Below are 18,136 nucleotides of genomic sequence, written 5' to 3'. Positions count from 1 at the left end.
AGTAATAGGAGATAAGTTAGTGAAGAATGCAGCTGCACAGTTAGGTGAAGGGGTGTGGGGAGGTGGTGGAGGTGGAAGCTTCACATTTGGAGCTGAGGAATGAAAAGAAAATAGCAGGAGAAAATAACATGTTAGTAATTGTCCTTAATATGAAATGCAAAGATAACACTTGGCTTATTTATCTACTCCAAGCTGTCATCTTAAACCCTTTTCTCTTTTACTGCACCCTTGTGTCTGATGGTGGAGTGGATTTAACTAGAGTTTGGAGTAGATATGTAAAACCAATGATTACCTTTGGATTTCATATTAATAGCATGAATACTTTATATCAAGGAATCCAAATAGAAAGGCAATATTGCATCAGCTTCTCAGAAATTTGACTCTGGGTATTAGCTATGAAGGTTGAAAATTACGGCTGTTACTACTTTCAGATTTGGACCATACTGTAAAAGATGTTAGGTTTTGATTCCCATGTTAGAGATGCTTGGAATTAAGAACTTTTTTTGATCTTGAATTTGTTACATTGAGAAATAGTGCTGAATAGTGCCACTTTCCCTTTGTTCCATGTACTACTGTTCTCTTCTTTCACATTCCACCTATCACCTTCCAGCTTCTCACATTATTGCCATTTCTCCTCCCCATCCTCCTGCTTTCCCCCCTCACCTAGATTCCCCTATCACCTGCCAGCTCATGGTCCTCAACCCCTCCCCTACCCCTTTATTCTTGTTTCTGCTCCCTTTTCTGCGTCCTGAAGTGTTGAGTGTTCATTTTCCTGCATAGATGTTGTGTTCCTCCAGCAGTTTGTGTGTGTTGCCATTATCCTTGTGTAACTTATCAGCCATTTTGATCAATGATAATCCTACTTATTGATCCATATTTCCAACATCTGCAGTTTCTTGTGTCTTAAGTCTTAATTATTGTATGGGTGCCTCTAAGATATTTCAGTATTCTTACAATGACATGATGAACAAATTCTGCAATATCCAGCAATTTTTCTTCTGTTTCACTTGTTTTATTTGACAGTAGAGGCCTTGAATTGAAGACTCAGAGATCTGTGATACTGGACATTTTATTAAGAACTTGTTCATTCTGTTGGAGAGGCTAATAACAGGATTCATACCTGGTTTGGTCTTCAATGATGTGCAAAATTCTGAGCAGAATGTTTGTTAATTGCACTAGGAGATGTAAAATATGATTTGTTTTTATTCTTTTACCTTTTCTAGCTGTCATGGATGATGATGATGACCGTGATTTGCGAGATGTTATAGGGTAAGTATTCTCTTAAATTTGCATAATGTTCATTGGCGAAAAGATTTAAAATTTGTGTCAAGTCTCAGCATCGAGCCAGAAGGTTGCAGGATTTGAGCACAACTTAAGATTAACACTTTAAAGTCATACTGATGAAATACTTTAATACTGGAGGAGATAATTGCTGACAATGTGAATTGAGTTTTCATCTGATTATTAAGATGTGCCCTCAGTTTGTTGCAACACTGTGGAGCTACTTAAAGAAGAGGAGTGATTCTCACAACATCCTGGCTGCCATTGAACAAACGTCACCAGAAAAGTGCTTATTTAAATATTAATTTATTTGCTATTTGGGAACCTTACCAGACCCAAATTGCTTGCCTATTTGTTATATAACACAACTAATGGTGCATGCTTCAGAATGCCCTTATAACATGAAATTTACTGTGTAATTGTAAGTCTGTTCTTCCATTACAATAGTGGACTAGAGCTGATTGACCTGTATGCAACCTGATTTCGAAGATGAACATAAATAACGAGGGGACACATGCACTTACTGAGGGCAGTATTTCATCTTCTGTTCACAATTGCAATGCCATTTAAGGATGGTTATTATCTTCAGATGTTGCAGCCAGCTGATCATGGGTTCAAAGTATGAACACATAGTTGTGCCTTGTGCTACTGTTTGAGTACTGCTGGCCCCTTAAAGTACTAATCTCATGTTTAAGAAACAGGCAAACATTAGCTACTTTTGATTTTTTTCTTCTCCTCCTCTTCTCTCCAATATTACTTCATCCTCATTTGTATACCTTTCTTGAATACACTTTTATAATTTTCTGATGAATTTGTTCTGTGCTGTTACTGTACATGGGGAGGTTTGGGGTTTGTTCCAACATGATTGGATTGCCAGGATTCATGGCACCACTTCTCTTCTGTAGATTGAGATAACATAATGCCTTCCAAAGAGTGCTTCAAGCATGGGAGAACATAAGATAGGAGCTATTTTGTGAAATATTTTTGCTGTTGTGATTTAGGAAGTGAATCATTCCATGAAGTATGACAATATATGGAGGATATTTGCTGATTAATGGCTGCATTCTTCTAACCTTATTTCCACTGTTGTCGTCTACACACCTGACCACAAAAGGCAAGGACTGCTTTGTCATAATTCCGTCAATAGTTTTAGCAAGTCACACCCATTCAGATTTTATCCTGATATGTGTGATTTGTCTTGGCTATGTAGCACAATTCCTGTATAAAAATGTGAACACGTGCCTGAACATCTCAAATAGCATGACTGTATTTGGATTGTCAGCTTCCTCTTGTTTCAAGTTAGTTTGTAAATTAATTTTTATATTACCAATGTAGCAGCTGAATGGCAAATTGTTATATCTGTGGTATTATTCTTCTTCAATTTAATTTTGCCATCCGGTTTTCTTTTGAGTGAGGGTATGTTTAAGACAGATATAAATACATTGCAGAGGCTTTAAGATAATGTGATGAAGGTGTAGCAGATGATATTTTATCTTGGTTCTTGTTCTTTATGAAGGAACAGCAAATGTGAATGTAAGGTCTTTAAGTTTACATTTGCTTTCCTCTTAGTGTTTGAACTTCATCCATACTTGCTGCTGTATTTTAGAGACTGCATTTATTTAGTGGGCTACTTTCACTTATTGTTCATCTGATTTATTTGATGGATGCAGTTTCAGTATCAGATTAAACTGCTTGTTGTAGCAACACACCTAACTTGTGGCTGAGGAATTGGCATCATTCTTGCTTTTGCCAATCTTCAAAGTGACAGTCAAAGACATCTCACCCATAAAGATGATCAGCAGCTTCAAAAAGAGAATTTTCATAAGAAAAATCTGGCTGACCAACATTCAAGTCAGATGTGCAATTCATATTTTCAATGCATGGAACTCCTATGTAATTGGAGTGAGGGACATGAGTTTTACATTCCATGTAGGTCTCCATGAAGACAAACTTCTTGTTTCTATGTCACCATTGAATTTCCTGTTTTTGTTGTTGAAGCAGCAACACAAGGTTACATGTTACAAGATAACTAAAATCTGTGGCTGAATGAAATGAGCAAATATTTCAACAAAGGAAACGTTTTTTATATGACACATGAAATCTGGATTAACTGATGTTTCAAGGAGATATTTTCCCTTGAGTTTTTCTCCATCATGAATTTTGCTCACATTGATTGTGAAGTGAATCTTTGACTTGAGGTTAATGTAACTTGTTTTATTTTAATGATACACAGTGGACAGCTAGAACATTGTGTTCTTTAATTCGGAAAAAATTTAATTTCTTTAATTTCCAAATTATATGAAACATGGAGCACTATGGCACAGTACAGAACATTCAGCCCACTCTAAGATCAATCTAATCCTTCCCTCCAAGGTGGGTCTCTTTTTTAAGTCATCCATGTGCCTATCTAAGAGTTTATTAAAAGTCCCTATGTATCTGCCTCTACCACGTGGCAGGGTGTTCCAGACACCAACCACTTACTGTGTTTAAAAAAAATTATCTGTGACATCCTCCCTATACTTTCCTCCAGTCACTTTAAAATTGTGTCCCCTGGTTTTAGCCATTTCTGCCCTGGGATAAAGGCTGGCTATCCATAGAATTCATGCTTCTTATCATCATGTACACATCTATCAAGTCATCTTTCATCCTCCTTTGCCCAAAGAGAAAAGCACTAGCTTGCTCAACCTGTTCTCATAAGTTGTACTCTCTAAATCAGGCAGCATTTTGGTAAAGTTCCTCTGTACCTTCTCTAAAGCTACTATATCCTTCCTATAATGAGACAGACAGACAGTCAGTCAGACATACTTTATTGATCCCGAGGGAAATTGGGTTTTGTTACAGTTGCACCAACCAAGAATAGTGTAGGAATATAGCAATATAAAACCATAAATAATTAAATAATAATGTAAATTATGCCAAGTGGGAAGTATGTCCAGGACCAGCCTATTGGCTCAGGGTGTCTGACACTCCGAGGGAGGAGTTGTAAAGTTTGATGGCCACAGGCAGGAATGACTTCCTATGACGCTCAGTGTTGCATCTCGGTGAAATGAGTCTCTGGCTGAATGTACCCCTGTGCCTAACCAGTACATTATGGAGTGGATGGGAGACATTGTCCAAGATGGCATGCAACTTGGACAGCATCCTCTTTTCAGACACCACTGTAAGAGAATCCAGTTTCACCCCCACAACATCACTGGCCTTACGAATGAGTTTGTTGATTCTGTTGGTGTCTGCTACCCTCAGCCTGCTGCCCCAGCACAGAACAGCAAACATGATAGCACTGGCCACCACAGACTCATAGAACATCCTCAGCATCGTCTGGCAGATGTTAGACCTCAACAACCAGAACTGAACATAATATTCCAAGTGTGGTTTGAAAACTAGGATTTTATAGAGCCGCAACATTACCTCATGGCTTTTGAATTCAATCCCCCAACTAATGAAGGCCATCACACCCTTTACCTTCTTAACCACTCTATTAACTTGCGAGGGAACTTTGAGGGATTTATTGATGTAGACCCCAAGCTCGAAACTACTAAGAGTCCTACCTTTAACTCTGTACTCAAATTCCGCCTTCCAAACTTGTACAGGTGTGCTCAGTGGAGAGCGTCCTGACTGTTGGTATCACAGCCTGGTATGGAAAATGCCTAAGAATGGAAGAGCCTACAAAAGGTGGTGGGTACAGCCCAGTCCATCACAGGAAAATCCTCTCCACCATCGAGCGCATCTACAGGGAGTGCTGCCACAAGAAAGCAGCATCCATCATTGAGGATCCCCACCATTCAGGCCTTGATTTCTTCTTCCTGCTGCCATTGAGCAGGAGGTACAGGAGCCTTATATCCCACACCACCAGGTTCAGGAACAGTTAATACCCTTCAACCATGAAGCTTCTGAACAAGTGTTCATCTCAATTCTGAATTGATTCCACGACCTATGGACTAACTTTCAAGGACTCTATAACTCATGCCCTCAGTATTATTTATTATATGTTTTGTACACTGTCTTTTTACATTGATAATTTGTCAGTCTTTGTATCATTTTTCATTGACTGTATTGTATTTATTTATTCATTCTACTTTGAATGCCTACAAGAAAATGAATCTCAGGGTAATATATGGCAACATATATGTACTTTGATAAAAAAATTACTTTGAACTTTGAATCAACTCATACTTCTCCAGCTGGAGAACTCCATTTTTCACTTTTCAGTTTAGTTCTGCATCCTGTCATTGTCCCACTGCAACCTATAACAACCCTCTACAGTATCCACAACTCCTCCAACCTTCGTGTCATCCCACCTTTTCCTTATATAATTTATATAAACCACAAAATGCAGGGGTCCCTGAACAGATTCCTGTGGAACACCACTGGTCACAATCTCCAGCCGAATACGCTCCATCTACCACCACCCATCTGCTTTCTAATGGCAAGCCAATTCTGAATCCACATAGCCATGTTTCCCAGGATCATATGTTTTCTGACTTTCTGAATGAGTATTCCATGAGGAACCTTATCAAAGGCCTTACTAAAATCCTTAATCACCACATCCTCTGCCTTATGTTATGTAAATAAGCTTTTTTCTAAGAAGCTTTGCCACAAATGATGACCTTATAAAGAAGGCTTTCAGAGTTGATATTAGAGAAAATAATAAACAACATTTTCATTTCATATACGATAATAGATTGTGTTAACAAAAACATAGAAGTTTATGTCTACCAAAATGCATACCATTTTAGCTCTGTGAAGTGGTGTGGACTAAACATCGCTTAGTAGGAGAGTCTAGGCTCAGCTTGAGAATAAAAGGATGTACCTTTAGAACTGAGATGAGGTGAACTTCCTTCAGTTAGAAGGTAGTGAATCTGGAATTTGATACCATGAGAGTTGTGAAGGCCAGGTCTTTGATTGAATGTAAGCCAGACATCTATGCTGCCTGGTCTGCTGAGTTCCTCCAGCTTCTTGTATGTGTTGGTTGATAAGTATTGATTGATAAGAGCATTAAAAGTTCCTTGGGGAAGGTGGGATAACATGATTAAAGGGTGGCAAAGACTTGATGGGCTGAATTGCCTAGCTTTGATCCTTTATCTTAGATATATAAGCTGTGTGGTATTGACAGGAAAAATATTGTTCACCTTTAAAATTCACCTGCCTGAAGCTAAATTACTCTTTATTCTAAATTTCAGTAAGATCTTCATTTGTATTCAGTTTGTTTTCTTACATGCAGTTCTTTCTATTTGTCTCTTTCTCTCTCATCCTTCTTTTCTGTGTAGCTTTCATCTTTATTACTTGGAATCTTGATTGCATTAGCTTGGTATGCCAATACACCATGTCACAATAGGGTTTGTTCTCTCCTAGACTGCCCAGTGAATTCATGATTTCATAATCTTAAGGGGGAAGTGTTTGTTTAGAAGTGAGATGCTTTTCCATAAGAAGGTAGGGGAAGTTAGAGGGAATCCCAATTTTTAACTTTCAAACTCATTGTGGTTAATTGCACATGAGCATAATGAAGGACATTTAATAGGCATACACTATTTTTACACCTCTGCCATGGTGTGGGGAGATTTAAAAGATGTTCTGACAAAATCTTCACATGCTTCACATTTTTCGTGTTCTACCACTTCAGCTGTTTTGTAATGTGGCATCAGATAGAATTAGCTTGAATATTCAGAGAGCAATTAAGAAAGATTTTGACCTGATCCTTCTTAACTGCACTTCAGATATTTTGAGATCTACTTCCATACAATTGTAATGATTTATAATATTCACTGGATATGCTTACTACTGAAATCCAAACCATCCTGATTTCCTACCCAATGACAAAACATTGCTTTACATAATAGTCCCAGTGATTTCAGGCTCAAAAACCTCTCCTTTTAATTCCTCTACCAAATTAAAATTCTACTCTCAATATAATTAATACTTTTTAGAAGTGTGGATTTAATGAGGCTTTAGTGCCCAGGTAATCACTTTCATGTCACGCTATGGGGAGGTATTATGTTAGTGGTTGAGTTCAGTCGATTTCAAAAATAGCATTGGGATTTATATTTGTAAAGTAAGCATCAGCATTTTTTTTATCTTGGTGATGACCGGACACTGAAATAATTAATATCAATTCATTGATTACTCTTTTTTAATAGTGATGTGCAGGCATTGAATGATTTTCTGCATGGATCTGGTAGTCAAGAAGTAAGTATTTTTATGTGTCTATTGAAAATTTTATTGATTAATTTATTCACTGCTATGTCACAAATTTATTTGTCAAGTAAAGTTACATTAAGTGTATCTAGGTGGTGTAAAATACATTTTAAAATCAGAAATGACCATGGTTCATGTGGAATTGATCATCTACTGAGTTATGCCTTATGCTCACTGGTACATTTTGCAGCACTTTTATTGAAAGTATTGATGGATATTATGAATTCAAAAAGGGGCAGGCCTAGAAAATGGATTATATAGTGATATGCTTTTCAGTGCAATGTAATTGAATTTTTATGTTTAGATGTGTATGCTGGAGTGGACTGTAGATGCTAACTAGCTATTCAGTAGTCCAGTCAAGTTGAAAGGCAGTTTTATGTTGAGCTACATTGTCATTTCTACACATTATCTCATTGCGGTTGGTGTTTTTGCTGTAGTCTTGCTAAATGTGCCTCATAAACTAAATGTGGCTACCTGTAAGCAAACAAATCTTAATGTTGTGTAATTTATAATTCTTTGTTTATAAAATTATTTGGAAACTTTGAACTGGGAGTACAGGCCAAGCAGAGTCAGGACAGACATACTTGGATTCTAATGGAAGAGGGGAAGAGGTATTAGGCTGTCATGCAAAGATCCTAGCACCCCCACCCCCACCCAAGACGCAAGACTGTTCTGGAAGCTACACTCTTCCTTTTTCCAGCTCTTAGAAGAGAAATGTTTCTGGAAGCTGAGGTTACCTATATGCCTTGTTAAAGTTTCCAATCCCCAACCCTTTGTTCACATAAATGAGTATTACAACCAGGGATTTTAATCAATTTTCATTTGTGAATCACATGTTCTTTTTTTCACAGGAGAGCCCTAAAAACAGGGAAGATTGTAAAGCATTGTAAAGTCAGTATTTAGTTGAACCACCTCTCTCAGCTATTACAGTCAGTAGACTTTTTGGATAAGATTTGCCCATTCCTTCTTCCAAAATTGCTTGAGCTGTGCAAGGTTATTTGGAGAGTGGCAGTGGACAGCAATCTTGAAGTCTTGCCAGGGATATTTGATTGGATTAAGGTCAGAACTCTGACAAGGCCATCAAAGACAGAAGTTTTCTTCATTTGAAGCCACTCCGTGGTTGCTCTGGCAGTGTGCTTTGAGTCAATGTCCTGTTGAAAGACTAATTTCCTCCCCAGTTTAACCTTTCTGACAGACACTAGCAAGATTTTAGCAGCATTCATCTTCTCATCAATCCTGACTAAATTTCCAGACCTTGCTACTAGAAAGTACCCCATAGTATGATGCTACCTCCACAGTACTTTGCAGCGGGGATGGTGTGACCTGGCTGATACCCAGCATTAGATTCACGACACATATACTATTTAGTATTGAGACCAAAGAGTTGCACTTTAGTTCATTTGACCACAAGATATTCTTCGAGACTTTGCAGTATCTGGCTTTTTTTTAAAGCTATGGTTATTTCCTTGCCACTTAAATACCCTTTTTGTGCAAAACCTTAGAGAATGTGGCGCCATAAACTTAATCTCCAGTTGCAGCCACTGACTTCTGCAGCTCACTAGGAGTGACTGTAGTGTCACAGTAGCCTCTTACAAGTGGCATTCTTCTTTAGTGATTTAGTTTGTAGGGGTGGCCTGACCGAAGCAGAGCGGCTGCAGTTTCATTTTTTTCCACTTCTTACAATGGACTGCATTGAGCTCTCAGGTATGTTCAGTGGCTTTGAGATGGTCTTGTACCCTTCCCCAGGTTTGTGCTTCTCTATTATCATTTTTCTAACTTGTTTTGAATGCTCTTTTGTCTTCATTTTGGTTTGGTCTGTGAAGATCTACCATACTGTTGGACCTTACAGAGGAGGGGTTATTTATCCTTGTGAATTCATTGAAAGCTGGTGATCCTCCAATTTTTTACATCAATAAATTGAGTAAGTTGGTAAGGTAATATATTGCAACTGAGAAAAGATAGTGTAGTCATAATAATACGGGGATGAATACTTTTTCAGCCTCACAATTTTAGTTTTTAATTTTTAGTTAAATGTTGACAGGATTTGGAATTTTTATTTTGATTTGAGATGAGCAATGATTAGCCCAAAAAAAATTCTACTTTGAAATTTAGAAAATGAGACAGTAAAATGTGAAAATAGTTGTGGAGGCAGAATACAATTTCAAGACACTGTAGATCAATGGTGGAGAGACCTTTGACTTTTGTTGTCCAAGCTCCAGATAGATACCTGTACCTCTGTGAGTCATGAACACCATCACTGGGAATTTCTGGATCATTTCAGGTGATACAATTAATTTGTGACATGTATGCCAGTTTATTGGAAAATGCAATATTATGGAGGTCTTATGCTCTCTGGTCAAGGAAAATAGATTTTGTCTCCTTTTACTTGACCAAGGGCCATTAAGCTATGGATACTGAGATTTCCAGGATTGAGGATTTCTTGGTGGTTCCGGGAGTGATTGATTGTACTTATGGTGCTTTGGATTCCCCTTGAACCTCAAAACTCTTGTCTGACGTAGACCACAAGACCATAAGATATAGGAACAGAAGTAGGCCATTTGGCCCATTGAGCCTGCTCTGCCATTCAATCATGGGCTGATCCAGTTCTTCCATTCCCACTCCCCTGCCTTCACGACATACCCTTTGATGCCCTGGCTAATTAAGGACCTATCTATCTCTGCCTTAAATGCACTCAGTGACTTGGCCTTCACTGCTGCTCATGGCAACAAATTCCACAGATTTACCACCCTCAGACTAAAGTAACTTCTCTGCATCTCTGTTCTAAGTGGACGTCCTTCAATCCTGAAGTCCTGCCCTGTTGTCCAAGACTCCCCTACCATGGGAAATAACTTTGCCATATCTAATCTGTTCAGGCCTTTAAACATTCAGAATGTTTCTATGAGATCACCCCACATTCTCCTGAACTCCTGGGAATACAGCCCAAGAGCTGCCAGATGTTCCTCATACAGTAACCTTTTCATTCCTGGAATCATTCTCGTGAATCTTCTCTGAACCCTCTCCAATGTTAGTAAATCCTTTCTAAAATAAGGAGACCAAAACTGCACACAAAACTCCAAGTATGATCTCACAAGTGCTATATAGAGCCTCAACGTCACATCCTGTTCTTATATTCTATACCTCAAGAATTCTTCACCATCAACTCAACCTGGAGGTTAACCTCTAGGATATCCTGCACAAAGACTCCCATGTCCCTTTGCATCTCTGCAGTTTGGATTCTCTCTCCATCTAAATAATAGTCCGTCTGTTTATTTCTTCCACCATATTTCACGACCATACACTTTTTACAACATTGTATTTCATTTGCCACTTCTTTGCCCATTCCCCTAAACTATCTAAGTTTCTTTGCAAGATCTGTTTCTTTAACACTGCCCGCTCCTCCACCTATCTTTGTATCATCGACAAATTTAGCCACAATCCGATTAATCCCATAGTCCAAATCATTGACATACATCATGAAAAGCAACGGTCCCAACACCAACCCCTGTGGAACTCCACGTAAAAAGCCAACCAGCATAAGATCCCTTTATTCCCACTCTCTGTTTTCGGCCAATCAGCCAATGCTCCACTCATGCTAGTAACACCCCTGTAACCCTATGGGCTCTTAGCTTGCTAAGCAGCCTCATAGCCTTCTGAAAATCCAAGTACACCACATCTACTACATCTCCTTTATCTACTCTCCTCAAAAAATTACAGTAGGTTAGTCAGCTAGGATATTCTTTTCAGGAAACCATGCTGGCTTTGGCCTATCTTGTCATGTACCTCCAGGTATTTAGTAATCTCATCCTTAACAATTGATTCCAACAACTTCCCAACCACTGATGTCAGCCTAACAGGTCTATAGTTTTCTTTCTGCTGCCTCCCACCCTTCTTAAACAGCTCTGAATATCTTCTTAAATAGGCCCTGAATTATCCTCTGAATTTCTTTTTGCTGTGCAGCCATGACAAAAAATCTTGCTTATGGTCACCAGCATGTATTTAGAATGCTTGCATGATTCTCCCATAAAAATGCTGTCCATACAATTTCCCATATTTTATCCGTTGCAAACCAAAGGGTGAATCTTGAATATGAAATATGTCTTTTCTGTGCAAAAAAATCCTTTTTTTGTGTTGCCCAATCCTATTTTTAAGCTCTCTCTGATGGTTTGATTTTTACAGGTAGACGAGGATGATTTGCTTGGTTCAGATTGTACAATTGACAACTCTCATTCACTCTTTGCTGATGCCATTGTAAGTATATTACTTAGGATTTAGTATTTCAGTTAAATGACTCATCTCCATAAAGCTATTGTATATGTGCAATGTTTTAAAAGAATCTGTTCATTAACTTTTTTGTTCATCTCTTCATTTTTATTTCCTGATCAGACATTGAATTGACTGTAAGACATAGGAACAGAATTAGGCCACTCAGCCCATTGAGTCTGCTCCACCATTCTATCATGGCTGATTTATTATCCTTCTCAACCCTGTTCTTCTGCCTTCTCCCCATAACCTTTGACCCATGACTAATCAAGAACCTATCAAACTCCACTTTAAGTATACCAAATGACTTGACCTCCAACTGCCTGTAGTAATGCATTCCACACATTAATGACCCTTGGGTTACAGAAAATGCTTCTTATCTATGTTCTAAATGGATGGCCCTCTATTCTGTATCTGTGCCTTCTGGTCCTAGACTCCCCCACTATAGGAGACATGATCTCCACGTCCACTGTACCTAGGCCTTTCAATATTAGATTAGTTTCAATGAGATCACCCCTCATTCTTCTAAAATCCAGCAAATACAGAACGAGACTCATCACATTTTAACTGCTTCATTCCCAGAATTATTCTCATGAACCTCCTCTGGACACTCTCCAATACCATTACTGCTTTTTAGATAAGGGGCCCAAAACCACTCATAATACTCCAAGTGTGGTCCAACGAATGTTTTATAAAGCCTCAGCATCACACCCATGCTCTTATATTCTAGACCTCTTTGAAATGAATGGTAACATGGTATTTGCCTTCCCTATCACTTACTCAACCTGCAAGTTAACTTTTAGGGAATCCTGCACAAGGACTCCCAAGTCCCTTTTCAACTCTAACTTTTAATTTTTCTCGCTGTTTGGAAATCATCTATGCCTTTATTCCTTCCATCAAAGTGCCTGACCATAAACTTGCCTACCCTACACTATATTTCATCTGCTCCTTCTTTGCCCATTCTCCTAATCTGTCCAAGTCCTTCTTCAGACTCCATTCTTCTTCAACACTACCTTCCCCCCCCCACCTTTCTTCATTTTGTTCGCAAACTTAGTCACGAAGCCATCAATTCCATCATCAGAGCGATGATGTTACGTGAAAAGAAGTGGGTCCCACCCTGACTCCTGTGGAACGCCACTAGTCACCAGGAATGTTAAAATGATTCCCCTTTTTCCCACTCTTTGCCTCCTGCCAGTCAGCCAATCTTCTATCCATGCTTGTACCTTTCCTGTAATAGCATGGGCTGTTATCTTAGCAACACACACAAAATGCTGGAAGAACTCAGCAGGCCAGTCAGCATCTATGGAAAAGAGTAAACAGTCGACATTTCAGGCCGAGGCCCTTAATCAGGACCGGAAAAAAGAGATGAGAAGTCAGAGTAAGAAGGTGGGGGAAGAGGAGGAAGAAGTACAAGATGGTAGGTAATAGGTGAAACTGAGAGAGGGGAAGGGGTGAAGTAAAGAGCTGCGGTCGATTGATGAAAGAGATAAAGGGCTGGCTAGAGAAGGGGAATCTGATAAGAGAGGACAGAAGGCATAGAGGAAAGGGAATGGGGAGGACCACTGGAGGGAGGGAATGAGCAGGTAAGGAGATAAGGTGAGAGAGGGAAATAGGAATGGGGAATGTTTTGGGGGAGGGGGGCAATTACCAGAAGTTCAAGAAGTTGTAATAGCGGGTCTGGGTGAGTACATGGTTGAATAGTTGGAGGTCAGCAGAGATCACAGAGGGAGAGCAGTGAGAGAGGGTTTCACTGAACTCCTGTTGAAAGGAAAATTTAAATTTCTTCAGGGTAGGCGTTCCTGGAAGAGACCATAGTATTCAAATCACAAGAGAAAATCTACAGATGCTGGAAGTGTTGCTTTGATTTTCAGCATCTACATAGTTTCTCTTGTTTGGCTGTTATCTTGTTAATGCAGCCTCATGTGTGGCACCTTGTCAAAGATCTTTTGACAATCCAAGTACACAACAAACACTGACTCTCCTTCATTTATCCTGCTTATTATTTCCTCAAAAAATCAGCTATGTCATGCTGATTTTGGCCTATTTTATAATGTACCTCCAAGAATCCTGAAACCTCATCCTTAATAATGGACTCCAGTTTCTTCTCAACTACTGAAGTTAGGCTAACTTATTTCTGCATCCCTTCCTTCTTAAAGAGTGTAGTGACATTTGGAATTTTCCAGCCATTGAGAACCATTCCAGAACCTGGAGATTCTTGAAAGATCATTATTAATGCCTCCACAATCTGTTCAGCTACTTCTTTCAGATCCTTATGGTGTATTCCATTGGTCCAGGTGACGTATCTATTCAAATCTTACAGCTTCTGAAGCATCTTCTCCTTACCAACACTGTTGAATTTCTGGCATACTTCTTGTGTCTTCTACAGTGAAGATTGATACAAAATATTTATTAAATTTGTCTGCCTTTTCTTTAGCCCCCATTGCTGGCTCTCCAGCGTCAGTTTAAAGCAGTCCAATATCCACCTGCCTTTCTTTTACTTTATATATCTGAAAAAACTTTGGTACCCCCTTTTATAGTATTGACTATTTTACCTTCATGTTTCTTTTCTCTCTTTATAGCTTTTTCAGTTGCCGTCTGTAGGTTTTTTAAAACTTCCCGATCCTCTAATTTCTCACTAATGTCTGCTATATTATATGCTCTATCTTTTGGTTTTATACTGTCTTCCATTTCCTTTTATCAGCTGTGGTTGCAACATCCTCCATTTAGAATACTTCATCTTTGGGATGTATCTATCCTGTGCTTTCTGAGTTAAACAGAAGCATAGAAACATAGAAAAAATACAACACAGTACAGGCCCTTCGGCCCACAAAGTTGTGCCAAACATGTCCCTACCTTTGAAATTACTAGGCTTACCCATAGCCCTCTAATATTCTAAGCTCTATATACCTACCCAAAAGTCTCTTAAAAGACCCTATTGTATCCGCCTCCACCACCGTTGCCAGCAGCCCATTTCACACGCTCGCCACTCTCTGTGTAAAAAAAGTTACCTGATATTTCCTCTGTACCTACTCCCCAGCACCTTAAACCTGAGTCCTCTTGTGGCAACCATTTCAGCCCTGGGAAAAAGCCTCTGACTATCCACACGATCAATGCCTCTCATCATCTTATACACCTCTATCAGGTCACCTCTCATCCTCTGTCGCTCTAAGGAGAAAAGGCCAAGTTCACTCAACCTATTCTCATAAGGCATGCTCCCCAATCCAGGCAACATCCTTGTAAATCTCCTCTGCACCCTTTCTATGGCTTCCACATCCTTCCTGTAGTGAGGCGACCAGAACTGAGCACAGTACTCCAAGTGGGGTCTGACCAGGGTCCTATATAGCTGCAACATTACCTCTCGGCTCCTAAGTTCAGTTCCATGATCGATGAAGGCCAATACACCATGTGCCTTCTTAACCACAGAGTCAAACTGAGCTGCTGCTTTGAACATCTTATGGACCCGGACCCCAAGGTCCCTCTGATCCTCCACACTGCCAAGAGTCTTACCATTAATACTATATTCTGCCATCATATTTGACCTACCAAAATGAACCACTTCACACTTACCCAGGTTGAACTTCATCTGCCACTTCTCAGCCAAGTTTTGCATCCTATCAATGTCCCGCTGTAACCTCTGACAGCCCTCCACACTATCCACGACACCTCCAACCTTTGTGTCATCAGCAAACTTACTAAACCATCCCTCCACTTCTTCATCCAGGTCATTTATAAAAATCATGAAGAGTAAGGGTCCCAGAACAGATCCCTGAGGCACACCACTGGTCACTGGCCTCCCTGCAGAATATGACCCATCTACAACCACTCTTTGCCTTCTGTGGGCAAGCCAGTTCTGGATCCACAAAGCAATGTCTCTTTGGATCCCATGCCTCCTTACTTTCTCAATATGCCCTGCATGGGGTACCTTATCAAATGCCTTGCTGAAATCCATATATACTACTTCTACTGCTCTTCCTTCATCAATGTGTTTAGTCACATCCTCAAAAAATTCAGTCAGGCTTGTAGGGCATGATCTGCCCTTGACAAAGCAATGCTGACTATTCCTAATCATATTTTGCCTCTCCAAATGTTCATAAGTCCTGTCTCTCAGGATCTCCTCCATCAATTTACCAACCACTGAAATAAGACTCACTGGCCTATAATTTCCAGGGCTATCCCTACTCCCTTTCTTGAATAAGGGTACAATATCCACAACCCTCCAATCCTTCGGAACCTCTCCCATCTCCATGGATGATGCAAAGATTATTGCCAGAGGCTCAGCAATCTCCTCCCTTGCCTCCTCCAGTACCGTGGGGTACATCTCATCTGGTCCTGGTGACTTATCTGACTTGATCCTTTCCAGTAGCTTCAGCATATCCTCTTTCTTAGTATCTACATGCTCGAGCTTTTCAGTCTGCTGCAAGTCATCATTACAATCACCAAGATCCTTTTCCATAGTGAATACTGAAGTATTCATTAAGTACCTCTGCTATTTCCTCTGGTTCCATACACATTTTCCCACTGTTACACTTGATAGGTCCTATTCTTTCACTTCTTATCCTCTTCCTCTTGTAGAATGACTTGGTGATTTTTTTAATCTTGCCTGCTAATGCCTTCTAATGGCCCCTTCTGGCTCTGTTAATTTCCTTCTTAAGCTCCCTCCTATTAGCCTTATAACTTCTAGATCTCTAACATTACCTAGCTCTCTGAACCTTTTGTAAGCTTTTCTTCTTGACTAACTTTATTACACCCTACCATAACTTCCCTCTCTCATTGGAATGTACCTGTGCAGAACTCCACACAAATATCCCTTGACTATTTGCCACATTTCTTCTGTACCTTTCCCTGAAAACATCTGTTCCCAATTTAAGCTTCCAATTTCCTGCCTGATAGCCTCATAATTCCTCTTACTTTAATTAAACGCTTTTTTAACTTGTCTGTTCTTATCTTCCTCCAATGCTATTGTAAAGGAAATTACATCTCCAAAATGCTCTCCCACTGAGAGATCTGACACCTGACCAGGTTCACTTCCCAATACCAAGTCAAATACAGTCTCTCCTCTTGTAGGCTTATCTACATATTGTGTCAAGAAACCTTCCTGAACACACCTAACAAACTCCACCCCATCTCAACCCTTTGCTCTTGGGAGATGTCAATTGATATTTGGGAAATTAAAATCTCCCATCACGACAACTCTGTTATTATTACACCTTTCCAGGATCTGTTTTTCTATCTACTCCTCGATATTCTGTTACTATTGGGCGGCCTATAAAAAACACCCAGTCAAGTTATTGACCCTTTCCTGTTTCTAACCTCCACCCACAGAGACTCCGTAAACAATCCCTCCATGATGTCCACCTTTTCTGCAGCCATGACACTATCTCCGATCAACAGTGCCACACCCCCACCTCTTCTGCCTCCCTCCTTATCCTTTCTGAAACATCTAAAACCCGGCACTTGAAAAAACCATTCCTATCCCTGAGCAGTCCAAGTCTCTGTAATGGCCACCATATCATATCTCCAAGTACTGATCCACGTTCTAAGCTCATCTGCTTTGTTCACAATACTCCTTGCATTTGGACACATCTCAAACCGTCGGTCTGAGCATGTCCCTTCTCTATCACCTGCCTATCCTCCCTCACACACTGTCTGCAAGCTTTCTCTATTTGTGAGCCAACCACCTCTTCCTCAGTCTCTTCAGTTTGGTTCCCACCCCCAACAGTTCGAGTTTAAACTCCCCCCAGTAGCCTTAGCAAACCTCCCCGCCAGGATATTGGTCCCCCTGTGATTCAAGTGCAACCCATCCTTTTTGTACAGGTCACACCTGTCCCAAATGAGGTCCAAAAGTTGCTCCCAGAAATTCCAATGGCTATTCTGCCATCATTCTTGCTAATGTCCCCTAATCATCTTTGGCCAGTTCCTCTCTCATGCCTCTCCAATTCCCTTTACACCACTGTAACACTGATGCATCTGATTTTAGGTTCTTCCTTTCAGTTTCTATTACGTCATGTTATGTCTCCTAGTTCCTTTACCTTGCGCTCCCTAATCAAATCTGGTTCATTACACAACACCCAATGCAGAATTGTTTTCCCATATTGGGTCCAACCATAAGCTGCTCTAAAAAGCCATCACATAGGTACTCTACAAATCCTGTCTCTTAGGATCCAGCACCAACCTGATTTTCCAAATCTACCTGCTTATTGAAATCACCCAGAACGATCAAACTTTGCCCTTTTTAGACGCCTTTTCTATCTCCTGTTGTAATTTGTGCTTCACATCCTGGCTACTATTCCAAGGCCTGTATATAATTTTCATCATGGTTTGTTTACCCTTGTGCTTTCTTAACTCTACCCACAAGGATTCTATATCTTCTGACCCTCAGTCACTTTTTTCTAAGGATTTGATT

At 39.9% G+C, this 18,136-nt stretch overlaps 1 protein-coding gene across 3 annotated transcripts in view; it reads left to right on the top strand.

Annotated features, from left to right (window-relative positions):
* LOC132402788 (BRD4-interacting chromatin-remodeling complex-associated protein-like) overlaps positions 1 to 18,136 on the top strand; it is a 54,377-nt gene that overhangs the window by 7,979 nt on the left and 28,262 nt on the right. For 2 of the 3 annotated variants that reach the window (XM_059985769.1, XM_059985770.1), the window contains exons 2-4: positions 1,224 to 1,269; positions 7,416 to 7,464; positions 11,650 to 11,721. In XM_059985769.1, coding sequence (XP_059841752.1) covers positions 1,229 to 1,269; positions 7,416 to 7,464; positions 11,650 to 11,721 — 162 coding nt within the window. In that variant the 5' untranslated portion in view covers positions 1,224 to 1,228. Of the gene's footprint in view, positions 1 to 1,223; positions 1,270 to 7,415; positions 7,465 to 11,649; positions 11,722 to 18,136 lie in introns of those variants that run through there. The other variant, XM_059985772.1, reaches the window with a different exon arrangement.

Source organism: Hypanus sabinus, chromosome 12 (assembly GCF_030144855.1).
Source record: "Hypanus sabinus isolate sHypSab1 chromosome 12, sHypSab1.hap1, whole genome shotgun sequence".
NCBI classification, from domain to species: domain Eukaryota; kingdom Metazoa; phylum Chordata; class Chondrichthyes; order Myliobatiformes; family Dasyatidae; genus Hypanus; species Hypanus sabinus.
Note: the sequence above shows the minus strand (reverse complement) of the source record. Positions and strands in the feature narration are given on the sequence as shown.